Below are 15,424 nucleotides of genomic sequence, written 5' to 3'. Positions count from 1 at the left end.
ACACACCTTATGCACTGGGAGGCAGTCTCAACCACTGGACTGCCATGAAAGTCCTGATAACTCTTTTAAGAGAAAGAAAAACATCAGTTCAGTTCAGTTGCTCAGTCGTGTCTGACTCTTTGTGATCCCATGGACTGCCGCACCACAGGCAGCCCTATCCATCGCCAATTCCCAGAGTTTACCCAGACTCATGTCCATTGAGTCAGTGACGCCATCCAACCATCTCATCCTCTGTCGTCCGCTTCTCCTCCTGCCCTCAATCGTTCCCAGCATTAGGGTCTTTTCCAGTGACTCAGTTCACATCAGGTGGCCAAAGTATTGGAGTTTCAGCTTCAGTATCAGTCCTTCCAATGAACACCCAGACTGATCTCCTTTAGGATGGACTGTTTTGATCTCCTTGAAGTCTAAGGGACTCTCAAGAGTCTTCTCCAATACCACAGTTCAAAAGCATCAATTCTTTGGCACTCAGCTTTTTTTATAGTCCAACTCTCACATCCATACGTGACTACTGGAAAAACCATAGTGTTGACTAGACGGACCTTTGCTGCCAAAGTAATGTCTCTTCTTTTTAATATGTTTTCCAGGTTGGTCATAACTTTTCTTCCAAGGAGCAAGCATCTTTTAATTTTATAGCTTCAGTCACCATCTGCAGTGAATTTGGAGCCCCCCCAAAAAAGTCTGCCACTGTTCCCCCATCTATTTCCCATGAGGTGATAGGACCAGATGCCATGATCTTCATTTTCTGAATGTTTTAAGCCAACTTTTTCACTCTCCTCTTTCACTTTCAAGAGGCTCTTTAGCTCCTCTTCACTTTATGCCATAAAGGTGGTGTCATCTGCATATCTGAGGTCATTGATATTTCCCCCGGCAATCCTGATTCCAGCCTGTGCTTCATCCAGCCCAGTATTTCACATGATGCATTCTTTGACATTGCCTTTCTTTGGGACTGGAATGAAAATGACCTTTTCCAGTCCTGTGGCCACTGCTATTTTCCACTGGCATATCGAGTGCAGCACTTTCACAGCATCATCTTGCAGGATTTGAAATAGTTCAACTGGAATTTCATCACCTTCACTAGCTTTGTTCATAGTGATGCTTCCTAAGGCCCCCCTGACTTCACATTCCAGGATGTCTAGCTCTAGGTGAGTGATCACACCATCATGATTATCTGGGTCATGAAGACCTTTTTTGTATAGTTCTTCTGTGGATTCTTGCCACTTCTTAATATCTTCTGTTTTTGTTAAATCCATACCATTTCTGTCCTTTATTGTGTCCATCTTTGCATGTTCCCTTGGTATCTCTTAATTTTCTTGAAGTGATCTCTACTCTTTCCCATTTCACTGTTTTCCTCTATTTCTTTGCAGTGATCACTGAGAAAGGCTTTCTTGTCTCTCCTTGCTATTCTTTGGAACTCTGCATTCAAATGGGTATATCTTTCCTTTTCTCCTTTGCCTTTCGCTTCTCTTCTTTTCACAGGCTTCACAGTAAGGCCTCTCTGACAACCATTTTGTCTTTTTGCATTTCTTTTTCTTGGAAATGGTCTTGATCACTGCCTCCTGTACAATGTCATGAGCCTCTGTCCATAGTTCTTCAGGCACTCTATCAGACCTAATCCCTTTAGCCTACTTGTCACTTATATTGTTTAATCATAAGGGATATGATTTAGGTCATACCTGAATGGTCTAGTGGTTTTTGCTGCTTTCTTCAATTTAAGTCTGAATTTGGTAATAAGAAATTCACAATCTGAGCCACAATCAGCTCCTAGTCTTGTTTTTGCTGACTGTATAGAGCTTCTCCATCTTTGGCTGCAAAGAATATAATCAATCTGATTTCGGTATTGACCATCTGGTGATGTCCACGTGTAGAGTCTTCTCCTGTGTTGTTGGAAGAGGGTGTTTTCTATGACTAGTGCGTTCTCTTGGCAAAACTCTGTTAGCCTTTGCCCTGCTTCATTCTGTATGCCACAGCCAAACTTGCCTGTTACTCCAGGTATTTCTTGATTTCCTACTTTTGCATTTCAGTACCCTATAATGAAAAGGACATCTTTTTTGGGTGTAGTTTTAGATGGTCTTGTAGGTCTTCATAGAACCATTCAACTTCAGCTTCTTCAGCATTACTGGTTGGGGCATAGACTTGGATTACTGCGATACTGAATGGTTTGCCTTGGAAACGAACAGAGATCATTCTGTTGTTTTTGAGATTACATCCAAGTACTGCATTTGGGGCTCTTTTGTTGACTATGATGGCTACTCCATTTCTTCTAAGGGATTCTTGCCCACAGTAGTAGATATAACGGTCATCTGAGTTAAATTATGTTTGAAGAAAAACATAACTGTTTGCAAATTCCAAAATATTTGAGAATGGCATTTTCCAAGTATAAACTGAAGAAGACCAGTCTAATGAAATATTCATCAAATTAGTATTACGTAAGTAGGAAAAACTGTATAATAAAGCCTCCTTCTGGACACTGATATGTTGTGAAGTCTTAGAATAAGGATACCATTTAATAGTTTTAACCCATCATTTCCGAAAATGCTTTTACTCAAGTAGCCTTTTAAAGTAAGGTTTTTCACATTTGTAGATATGGTATTCTTTGACGCATACTTTGATAAACACTGGTTTCAAATATTTCAGGTTTACCTGTTTTTCAGTCATGAGTCTTATCTGATGATTTGCTGGACTCCTTGGCTTTAGAGGCTGCTGTAGATACAATTTCTTTTGTAGAGTCAAAAGAAGTTGAGATTGGCAATAAAAAATTGAATTGCCTAAAATAAAAAAAGTGCAATAAGGTGTTAAAGAAAATTATATTTAAAAGAATCCACTACTCTTGGGCAATTTAAGCATTCCTAAGCCAAAACTTCTATGACTTCTAAGAAAGCCGATTTTTATAATTTTAATGTTCTCCTCTAGAAATGAAACATTATGGGGTTTTACACATATATACACAAAGAAAACTATTTGTTTTAACTAGGTAATGTGAAAAGCAAGTGATGCTAATAAACATTTTTTGTAAGCTGCTTCCCAAAAAATGAAAGAATTGTCTGAATTCATTAGTTTAATAATTAATTCACCAGCCTAACTCAAAGGGTAAATTAAATGCCACATTCTTAGGTGGTCTTTATTTCTAAGTAGATCAAAGGCTAGCAACACAACGTATTCTATTTGACTGGCACACACACAAGTTTATATTCAGTCTACCCTCCCATCACGTGCTCTTGTTGTCTAAGACTCTGCCATTCTATAGGAAGAAACTTCCTTGAATTTTTATGGTATCTAACTCTTCCTTTGCAGAGGCACAATCATCACACATATTCATTGGCATCATGGAATCTCACAACATGAGAGAACCTTAGAAAGTGTTTAATCCAACATCTCTAGCTGTCAAAGACGGCAGGAAAGAGTGCTGGGAGAATTGTACCAATATATCAGATGCTATAACCATGTGAGACAGAGAAGTAAAATGATCCTCCCTGCTGCTAGTTCAGTTTTTCTTGCAAATCACCCTTCTGTCCTTCTACTTCTGCTTCAGATAGTGAAATGCACCAATACTAGTCACCAATAATTCATTTTCAGCTAAACCTAGTAACATGTTGCAAATTCTCCAATTCTGCAATTTTTGCTGCTGACATCAGAGAGTACTCTCTCCCCTTTAAACTCTGGTCTCGAATGCACTATGTTCATCTCACTTTTATTTAAATAAAGATACTTTTTGAAAGTATCAGCCAACTTCAATGGCTACCACCTTTCAGCTAGTTTTTAAACTTTCCATTAGAGAAATTAAAAAAAATACATACAAGTAGAGAAAGAGTAAAATGAACCCATGTATATTCATTAACCCAAGATCAATAATAACCAACATTCTTCCTTATTTATTTCATTTCTCTACCCACTTATATTTCAGTACTCACCTCCAATAAATGTAGACTCATTTTAACATAACTTTAATACCACTGTCACACCAAATTATATTAATTCCTTACTATCACTTAATATCTAGTCCATGTTCAATTTCCCCCCAAATGTCTTAAATTATTTTTTTTTTTCTCCAAATCAGAATCCAAAGAAGGTTCACATATAGCACTCCTAAATGCATATATGGGGAATTAGAAAGCCACTGCATGTACCCAGAGAAAGGTGTAGGCTAAAAAATATCTCAAGTTTATAGGTCAGGCTGATCCTCAGCACAAAGACAGCCAAAATTTAAAACAAAGAAAAACAAACCCCAGCAAACCATGGCAAAGAAAGAGAATCTTATTTCCATAGATATTACTAGATTCAAATGTCCAGTTATCAATAAAAAGTAAAGCTTACAAAGAATCTGGAAAGCATGGCTCATTCAAAGGAAAAAAAAAAAAAAAATCAAACTGTCTCTGAAAAAAAACAACAAAACTTGATGGCACATCTACTGCACAAAGCATTTAAAACAACCACCTTAAAAAATTCAAAGAACTAAGGGAAGATGTGGAGAAAAAATAAGAAAAAATATATGATCAAAAGTGAAATATCAGTAAAGAGAGAAAACAACAAAACGAAAATCAAACATATTCTGTAATTGAAAAGTATAACTGAAATAAGGAATTTACTAGGGGCATTCAAATGCAGATTTGAACAGGCAAAAGAATGAATCACAGTAAGTGTGAAGGTAAGACAATGGAAATTATCAAGTCTAAAGAATAGGAAAAAAGGAAGACTGAATAAAAGTGAACCTTACCTAAAGGACCTGTGAGACACTACCAGCTGTGTCAACACACGAATTGTGGGAGTCCCAGAAGGAGAAAAGAGAGGGTGGTAGGGAGAATATGAAATGATGGCTGAAAACTTCCCAAATTTGTTGAAAGACACAAACTCCTAGAAACATAAACTCAGAGACCTACACCAAGAAGTACTGTAGTACTTTTTTTTCAAGCTTTTCAAAGAACAAAGAATCTTGAAAATAGCAAGGAAGAAGTGACACATCACACACAAGGTAATTACCAGCAGATTTCTTAACAGCAACTTTGGAGACCAGGAGGTAGTGAGATGATATAATTCTTTCTGAAAGAAAGAAACTGTCAATCAAGAATCTTATGTTTGGCAAAACTATCCTTCAAAAGTGAGAACAAAATAAAGATATTTCCAGATAAACTAAAGTTTAAGGCATTCCTTACCACTAGACCTGCCCTACAAGCAATGGTAAAGGTAGTCCCACTAGTTGAAATAAAAGGACACAGGACAGTAAATCAAAGCCATATGAAAAACTAAATATCTCAATAAAGGTAAATGGCATGGTAAATACACAGGCAATTATAAAAGCTGCTATTATAACAAAGATGTGTAACTCCACTTTTTGCTTGCTACATGACTTAAGAAACAGGTCGTTTTTTTAAAAAACAATCATTAGTCTAAAGCTAATATTATTATAACTTTGGTTTGTAGTGTCACACATTTTCTACCTAATTTAAGACACTAACTCATTTACTAGAATTTTTGTTTTCAGGCACACATGTATAAAGATGTAACTGCAACATCAACAACTGAAAGAGGTGGGGATAGAGCTGTAAAGAAGTAGAATTTTTATACGTTATTTAAGTGAAACTCTGATAAATTCAAATTAGTGTTATGATTTTATAATGGTAAATGTAAACTTCATGGTTACCACAAAGAAAACAGTGATAGAATATATAGAAAAAGAAAACATTCTGCTACCAAAAAAAATCAACTAAACACAAGAAGACAGTAATACAGGAAATGAGGGGGGAAAAAAGCCATGTTACAAAAAAATAGCAAAATTACAGACAGTAATCCCTTACCTGTCAGTAATCACTCTAAATGTAAAAGGGTCAAACTCTTGACAGACTGGTAGAATGAATTTAAGAAAATATGATCCAACTATGTGCCTAAAACAAGACCTATTTTAGAGCCAGAGACACAAAGAGATTGAAAGTGAAAGAATGGTAAAAGGTATTTCATGAAAATAATTTTTTAAAAGAAAGAAAGAAGGAAAGTCTAGCTATATGAGTATCAGACAAAATAGACTTTATATCAAAAAAGGCTACTAGAGACAAAACAGGACATTACGTATTAATAAAAGATTTAATACAGCTAGAATACATAACAATTATAAACACTTGTGCACTTAATAACAGACCACTAACACATGTGAAGTAAAAATTCACAGAATTGAAGGAAGAAATAGTTCTACAATATAGGTGGAGATTTTAACACTCCATTCTCAAGAATACATAGTAATCAGACAAAAGAAAAGTAATGAAACAGACAATGTGACAGAGTAAAACAACCAGATCTAGTAGATTTATAAAGAACACTGGGAATTCCCTGGTAATTCAGTGGTTTAGGACTCCATGCTTCCACTGCAGGGAGCACGGGTTTGATCCTTGGTCATGGAACTAAGATCCCACAAGCTGATCAAAAAGAAAAAAAGAAAAGAAAAGAAACCTGCTCAACAACAACAGAATACAGTCTTCCAAGTACACATGGGACATTATCAGGATAGACTATATGTTAAACAACAAATTAAGTCTCCACAAAGAGGTGAAGTTAGAAATCAAAAAATAAAACAAAAATTCATAAGTTTATGGAAATTAGACAACACATTTGTAAATAACCAATGGATGAAAGAAGAAATCACAAGAGAAATTATAAAACTCTTATGATATTAATGAAAACAAAACACAATATTTCAAAACTTACAGGACACAGTGAAAGCAATCCTGAAGGGGGAAATTTAAGAGTTATAAAAATTTGCATTAAAAACATGAAAGATCTCAAATTAACAACCTAAGTTTGCAACTTAAGGAACTAGAAAAAGGACAAACTAAACCCAAAGCTAGCAAAAGAAAAAAATAAAGATTAATTAGAGCAGAAACAAAGGAAATAGAGACTAGGAAAGCAATAGAGAAAGTCAATGAAAGACATCTGAAAAGATCAATAAAAAATGACAAATTTTACCTGATAAACAGAAAAAAAGAGAAGACTCAAATTACTAAAATCAGAAATGAAAGTGGGAACATTACTACAAATTATACAGAAAAAAGTATTAAACAATATTATGAACAATTGTATGCCAACAAATTAGATAACCAAAATGAAATGGACAAATTCCTTTAGACACAAAACTGAATCACAAAGAAACAGAAAATTGCAGTACATCCGTAACTAGTAATAGAACTGAATCAGTAATCAAACTCTCCCCAAAAGACAAGACATGGACCGAGGGGTATAACTGAGGAATTCTACCAAAACATCTAAATAACTACTAACAATTCTTCTCAAACTATTCCAAAAAATTAGACAAGGGAATACTTCCTAACTCATTCTTGGAAGATGGCATCACCTTAATATTAAAAGGTCAGACAATACAAGAAAAATAGTAATATCCCTTACAAGCATTGATGCAAAATACTAGTAAACCAAAGGCTTCCCAGGTGGCTAAATGGTAAAGAATCTGAGTGCCAATGCAGGAGGCACAGGAGACAAGGATTTGAACAGTGGGTGGGGAAGATTCCCTGGAGGAGGAAATGGCAACCCATTCCAAGTGTTCTTACCTGGAAAAATCCCATGGACAGAGGAGCCTGGAGGGCTATAGTCCATGAGTTCACAAGGGTTGGACACGACTTAAGCGACTGAGCATGCACACACTAGTAAACCAAATTCAGCAGCATAGTAAAAGAATTATACACCATATTCAAGTGGGATTTATACTTGGAATGTAGGAATTAGTTCAACATATGAAAAGAAATCAGTGTATCACATATTACATTAATGGAATGAAGGAAAAGAATATACAATCATCTCAATTGATGCAGAAAAAGCATTTTACAAAATCCAACACCTTCTTGTGATAAACACTCAATAACTAGGAATAGAAGGAAACTAATTCAACAAAACAAAAGATCCCCTGGAGGAGGATATGGCAACCCACTCCAGTATTCTTGCCTGGAGAATCCAATGGACAGAGGAGCCTGGGGTCTTCAAGTGTAGGATATGATTGAAGCAAACTAGCACGCACACAACTCAACAAAAGCCATATATGAAAAAGCTACAGCGAACATCATATTCAATGGTAAAAGACTACAAGCTTTCTCTCTAAGATGAGGAACAAGGCAAGGATGTCACATTCACCACTTTTATTCCACATAGAAATGGAAGTTCCCACCAAGCATTTAAGTAAGAAAGAGAAATAAAAGGTATCCAAATTGGAAAAGAAGTCAAATTATCTCTATTTGCACGATACGATTTTATATACCAAAAACCTTAATACACACACACGCACATGCGCACATGCAGATACATTAGAATAAATGAATTCAGCAAAGCAGCAGAATATGAAAATCAGCATATAAAAACCATTTGCATTTCTATATACTAACAATGAATAACCTAAAACGGAAAATAAAAGAACTCCATTTACAACGACATCAAAGAATAAAAATAGGAGCAAACTTAACCAAGGAGGTAAAAGTCTTGTACAATGAAAACTATAAAACATTGCTCAAAGAAATTAAAGACATAAGTAAATGGGGTCACATCCAATATTCATGGATCATAAGACTTAATATTAAGACATTGATACTAACCAAAGCAATCTACAGATTCAGTGTAATCCCCATCAATATCCCAATGACATTTTTTTCAGAAATAGAAAACCTATCCTAAAATACATATGGAATCTCAAGGGACCGTGAATAACTTGAATGTAATCACCTGAATGTAATCTTGAAAAAGAAGAAAGAAGCTGGAGGAATAACAAGATGAAGCTGAAGGAGTAACAGCTTCCTGACTTAAAACTCCTTTGCAAAGCTACATAAATCAAAACAGAGTGGTGTTGGCATAGACCATTTGCATAGAATAAAGAGCCCAGATATAATCCCTCACATTTATTGTAAAATGTGAGCGCTGAAGATGCTTTTGAACTGTGGTGTTGGAGAAGACTCTTGAGAGTCCCTTGGACTACAAGGAGATCCAACCAGTCAATCCTAAAGGAAATCAACCCTGAATATTCATTGGAATATGATGCTGAAGCTGAAACTCCAATACTTTGGCCACCTGATGGGAATAACTGACTCATTGGAAAAGATCCTGATGCTGGGAAAGAGTGAAGGCAGGAGGAGAAGGGGACAACAGAGGACCAGATGGTTGGATGGCATCACTGACTTGATGGACATGAGTCTGAGTAAACTCCAGGAGTTGGTGATAGACAGGGAAGCCTGGCGTGCTACAGTCCATGGGGTCGCTAAGAGTTGAATATGACTAAGTGACTGAACTGTCAAATGTTTTTCGATAAGAGCGCCAAAAAGCCTTCAAAAGGAGATAGTCAGTCTCTTCCTCTGCTGTGAAAACTGTAAAAAGAATGAAGTTGTACCCTTCAGTTCAGTTCAGTCGCTCAGTCGTGTCCGACTCTTTGCGACTCCATAAGCCACAGCACACCAGGCCTCCCTGTCCATCACAAACTCCCAGAGTTCACTCAGACTCAAGTTGTACCCTTGCTGCTGCTACTGCTGCTAAGTCGCTTCAGTCCTGTCCAACTCTGCTCGACCCCATAGACGGCAGCTCACCAGGCTCCCCCGTCCCTGGGATTCTCCAGGCAAGAACACTGGAGTGGGTTGCCATTTCTTACTCCAAATGCATGAAAGTGAAAAGTGAAAGTGAAGTCGCTCAGTCGTGTCCGACTCTTAGCGACCCCATGGACTGCAGCCATCCAGGCTCCTCTGTCCATGGGATTTTCCAAGCAAGAGTACTGGAGTGGGGTGCCATTGCCTTCTCCCAAGTTGTACCCTTAAGACCACACAAAAATTAACTCAAATGGATCAGAGACCTAAATTTAAGAGCTTAAACTGTAAAAATTTAAAAGAAAACACAGGGTAAAAGCTTTACAATCCTGAATTTGGCAATGATTTCTTAGATATGACATCAAAGGCATAGGCAACAAAAAGTAAAAACAAACAAACTGGACTTTACAAAAATTTAAAATTTTTGTGCATCAAAAGATACTGTCAACAGAGTAAAAAGGCAATCCATGGAATGGGAGAAAATATTCACAAATCATCTATGTGATAAGGAATTAATATCCAGAATATATGGGGCTTCCACGGTGGCCCAGTGGTAAAGAATTTCCCTGCCGATTCAGGAGACACAAGGGACATACGTTTGATCCCTGAGTCGGGAAGATCCCCTGGAGAAGGAAATGGCAACCTACTACAGTATTCTTTCCTAGGAAATCCCATGGACAGAGGAGCCTGGTGGGCTACAGTCCATGGGGTTGCAAGAGTCAGACACAATTAGCAACTAAATATAACAATAAACAATCCAGAATATACAGAGAATTCCAGAAACTTAACAACAAAAAAAATCTGATTAAAAAATGGGCAAGGAACCTGAACAGACATTTCTCTAAAGAAAATATAAAAAAGGCTATAAACACATGAAAATATTTCAACATTACCCATTAGGGAAATGCAAATCAAAATTACAATGAGATACCACCTCATACCCATTGCTGCTGCTGCTGCTGCAAAGTCGCTTCAGTCGTGTCCGACTCTGTGCGACCCCATAGACGGCAGCTCACCAGGCTCCCCCGTCCCTGGGATTCTCCAGGCAAGAACACTGGAGTGGGTTGCCATTTCCTTCTCCAATGCATGAAAGTGAAAAGTGAAAGTGAAGTCGCTCGGTCATGCCCAATCCTCAGCAGCCCCATGGACTGCAGCCTTCCAGGCTCCTCTGTCCATGGGATTTTCCAGGTAAGAGTACTGGAGTAGGGTGCCATTGCCTTCTCTGTCATACCCATTAGGATAGCTAAGAGAAACAGAAATAACAGATACTGGTGAGGATGTAGAGAAACTGAAACCCTTGTGCACTGTCAGGAATATAAAATGGTACAGCTGCTATGAAAAATAGCATGGTGGTTCTTCAAAAAATTAAATGTAGAAATGCCATTAGGATTCAGCAATTTGACAAAAGAACTGAAAGCAGGATCTTAAAAAGATACTTGAACATCTATGTTCACAGCAGCATTACTCACAAAATATACCTAAAAGATGGAAGCAACCCAAGTTCCATCAACAGATGAATAGATAAGTAAAATATGCTATAAACCATAAAGTGGAATATTATTCAGCCTTAAGTAGTAGTGTAGTGTTAGCAGCTCAGTGGTGTTCAACTCTTTGTGACCCCATGGACTGTAGCCGGCCAGGCTCCTCTGTCCATGGAATTCTCCACACAAGAATACTGGAGTAAGTAGCTATTTCCTTCTCCAGGGTGTCTTCCTGACCCAGGGATCAAACCTGGGTCTCCTGCATTGCATGTGGATTCTTTACCATCTGAGTCATGAGGAAAGCCCATTCAGCCTGAAACAGGAAGGAAATGTTTACCTAAGTTACAACATGGATGAACCTTAAATATATTAGCTAGTCACAAACAAATGCTGTATGATTCCACTTATATAGAAAGTAGAATGGTGACTGCCAGGGGAATGGTTGAGTTATTTAATGGGTATAGAATTTCAGTTTTACAAATGAAGAGTTCTGTGTGTGTTTACAGAGACAGAGCTAGGATAGTTATATCTACCTGTCTACAGAAAAGCCTAAAACCATGATTGACTCAGGATCCCTAGAATACAGATTATGATCCTTTTGAAAAAAAAGTTTCTTGAAAAAATTATTTCATATTTGGGACAGACTTCATTCAAGATATCAGACAACAAGGAAGTTATTAAAGAACAGTAGTGCTGGACTTCCCTGATGGTCCAGTGGTTAAGACGGTTTCCAATGCTGGGGGCACAGGTTCAATCCCTGGTCAGGAAATAGCCAAAGGAAAAAAAAAAAAGACTAGTAGGGTCATAGCAAAAGGATAGGCTTGAGTAGGCTCCTCCCACTCAAAGATGACAGCACATTAGCTTTGATAATTAAAATAACTGCAATGAACTGAAACCCATAAAATGTTTAAAATTTATGACTTCATATTGATATTAGGTTTTTTAAAATAATTATCTTCAGAAGATAAGGAACCAATTCATTTTCTCAAAAATTGGTAAATAAATGGAACAAATTGTTCATGCTGCCTTTCCTAAAAAGATTTTACTGCTACATATTCAACTGAGGGGCTAATATTCTAACTAACAAGTAAAAGAAATGATAAAATTAGAATATCACTATTTTGCAGCCTTCAATGAACAGATACAGGCATCAAGTATCAACAGGTGCTGGAAACACAAAGAGAAACGAGACATTCTGCACCTCCTATGATCCTGCCAAACACCACCTAGAGAATTACCAAAGGAATTGAATCTGAGTCTGATTCAGTCTTTGATCCAGCTACAAATGTGTAGGAATTACCCAGGGCAGAAGAACATAATCAACTGTACATGAGTATGCAAATTGCAAAATCCAGACTGTAGGATATATAGGTCAAATGAGACAAGTTCTTCAGATAAGTTATAAGGAAAAGAAAGGAACAGGGGAAAACCTACAGATTAAGAGATTTTTTTTTTTTAATATAATGAGCAAGAGGTACACTTTAATACTGAAGAATACAGATTTAGGAAAAAACTTTTTTTTTTAACACAAGGAGGAAATTACTGTAAAAGTCAGAAGAATGCTACTAATGGGAGTACAGAAGTAGCTGTAATTGGGATAGACCAGTCTTAGCATGGCTAGCATGGTTCTCTACCCTGGCCTAGGAGGTATCATCACTTAATTTGTTAAGGTATACATTCAGTGTGTGTGTTCATTTCTGTTTGATTTCATAATAAAAGTTCACTATTTAATTAAAAAAAAAAACTTTATTAAATAACAATAAAACCAAAAGTAAAAGAAATACTAACCAAAAGAAGGCTGGTATAGCCAGAATAGCAGGGTTTTAAATCATGGCTTCTGCCAGGCAACCAAGAAACCACTAATCTCTGTGCCTCAATTTCCTTATCATAAAATGAGGATAATAAAAGTACTTAGCTCATAGGTTCTTGGGAAGATTAGGAAAGTTAAAATACAAAGGACTAATTGAACAGTGCCTGGCACACAGCAGGATAGAGGTGGTGATGAGAATTGGTGACCAGCTGTGTTATCTGAAATAGTTACTTAGCCTCTCTGGGCTTCCGTTTCCTTTATGGAGCTTCAAATACCTGATAGGATTATGAGGAGGTCAAAAGGAAACATATGTACAGTTTTCCATAATTAGCAGATCCTTTCCATGGTCTCTCAATTCCCAGAGAGAGTTATCTGTCACATCAGACATACCTCAGTCATACCACATTCCTCTTGTACTTTTCACCTTGTCATTCACGATGATCTCAATGAAATGATCACTCAGTGAGTCTCATGTCTGAAACTGGATCTTCATCTATGTTTCAAAAAAAATAAGAGATCCAAATCTTACAATGTTCATCTCCTGGTAAGAAAGGTCTTGTGTTATTCCCAGAGCAGGCATCTATGGTACTGGTGGTAACCACTAAACAGAAGCTGGAATCAATGAATTAACTGCTAATGGACATAGATGGTCACCACCAGGTGCCTTCACTGGGGTCTTCTTTCCACTTATCCTTCCTCTCCCAGCTGTGCTAAAACATTTAGCTGGGTGTCCAACTCTATCACTGTCTAGCATCAATTCTGATTCTGGCTTCAAAGGCAGAATAATTCTTATTGTCAGGAGTACTCTCAGACAAAAACCACTGAATACAAAAAGCAAAGGCAGGGAGAACTATCACAATTTCACCTGTGACCAAGCTCTCCTTTTCAGGGGCCCATGCTGTGAAATTAATGTGCCAGTGGTTTGCAGCAGTCTTCTCCCCACTACAAACTGTAACAAGACACAGGTCTGGAACTTTGCATCAGAAAAGTTCCCCAGAACTTGGGGAACCAATGCTTCCCCAAAGCCAAAGAAGCTGCAGCTTGCTTTAATCAGTGTCATATCACACCTAAAGTAAGACTATAAGAATAGCAGTTGCAGGGTAGGAGTTCATTTATACACGGCTGGAAAGACACATACAGATAAGCAAAACAAAGTTCTATCTCCTTGCACTGTCCAGGTCCACCAAAATTCCTTTGGTAACTCGCCCTTTATAAGTCTGTGACCCCTATAACATGCACCATACATTAAAATGTATTTATTTTTCACTACTTTCGGGGGGAAAACTGGAAATAAAGCATAGGCAGTAGCTGTTCTTTCTCAAGTCAAGTCACATCAAAATCTGTAATTAGCTTTCTCAAAAGTACATATTTCACTTTACTGCAATAAATGGAACATGAAATGCTTTCAAAGTCTCTATTTAACGTTCCTAAGAAGAACTGAATTTACCGCAAATAAATAAACGAAATTAGGGCTGGATCTCCTCTAGACCAAATCATTCTGCCCCAGGAGAAGTTACATAAAGAGTCAGAACACTCCTCCAAGCAGAAGCTGCGGCATTCCCTTGTCAGCCACCTCCTCCCCAAGGTGGGGTGGGCAAGGCTCAAGTCTGTTTGGCAAGACCGAAAATAAAAAACAAAACAAAAACCTCATACAGAAGATTGAAACCAACATGGATAATGCGTGCACAGTGTGTAACCTTATGCTTGCAAAATAAAGCGGCACAAAAACACTTCTGTTTGGCCTGCGTGTTACAAGTCTCTTAGCCTTTAGTTATTTCCAACTCATTGATCTTAATAAAAATCAAATTAGACTCTGCATAAAGAGCCCCGCACTCTGAAATGGACCTAATAAAACGGAGAAAGAGATAATCATCTACCTACACCTTCATCTATCCCCCACCTTCTATTCCTAGCCTTCACTAGCCCAGCGACCTCCTCAGACACCTTGACACTGAAAGGAGGAGCGGGTCGGTCCTGGTGGACTCATGGGGATGGAGTAACTACCTACTTATCCAGAATCCAGGGCGTGCCGAAAATCACTCCAAGCTTCACACTCATTGCCTCATTTAACCTTCTCAATCACCATGTAAGGCAAGAATTATCAGCTGTGTTCCACAAATAAAGAAACTGAGGCGCTGAGTTTTTACAAGCGGAATCAGAGACCACAAAGGGCGAAGCCAGACTCGAACCAGGTTTATCAGGCTACCCTCCTCCCCTCGGCCTTTATCCTGGGACTGTTAATTGGAGCCAACCAGTTCCGAGGCGGCTCGTCTGACCACTCTCAGGGCGCAGGTGAGGTCAGTTCCCGGGGTTCCTCAGGTTGGGGCTCCTCAGGCGGGGGCTCCAGCCGACCCCTCCCTAAACCTAGAACGCCGCTCACCTTCCTCAGCCGCCGCCTACCTCCCGCAGCGCGCTCAACCCGGCCGGCTCAGCCGCCTCCGGCCCCGCCTCTGCGACCGTTACCCCACCGTGGGAGGTCGGCCAATCGAGCAGGAGCTCATCGAGGAATCCGCCTCTGCACCGGCCGAAACACCGCAGCGATTTGCTCCGACCGCCCGGGGAGGCTGGTCCTGCCTCGCGCCCTC

At 38.4% G+C, this 15,424-nt stretch overlaps 1 protein-coding gene across 5 annotated transcripts in view; it reads right to left on the bottom strand.

Annotated features, from left to right (window-relative positions):
* The window catches only part of CEP70 (centrosomal protein 70kDa), a 94,879-nt gene that overhangs the window by 63,430 nt on the left and 16,025 nt on the right, over positions 1 to 15,424 (bottom strand). For 2 of the 5 annotated variants that reach the window (XM_010858218.1, XM_010858215.1), the window contains one exon: positions 2,641 to 2,765. In XM_010858218.1, coding sequence (XP_010856520.1) covers positions 2,641 to 2,655 — 15 coding nt within the window. In that variant the 5' untranslated portion in view covers positions 2,656 to 2,765. Of the gene's footprint in view, positions 1 to 2,640; positions 2,766 to 11,279; positions 11,343 to 13,229; positions 13,333 to 15,219; positions 15,332 to 15,424 lie in introns of those variants that run through there. The other 3 variants (XM_010858214.1, XM_010858216.1, XM_010858217.1) reach the window with 3 other exon arrangements.

Source organism: Bison bison, unplaced genomic scaffold, assembly GCF_000754665.1.
Source record: "Bison bison bison isolate TAMUID 2011002044 unplaced genomic scaffold, Bison_UMD1.0 scf7180017864384, whole genome shotgun sequence".
Classification (NCBI taxonomy): Eukaryota; Metazoa; Chordata; class Mammalia; order Artiodactyla; family Bovidae; genus Bison; species Bison bison.
Note: the sequence above shows the minus strand (reverse complement) of the source record. Positions and strands in the feature narration are given on the sequence as shown.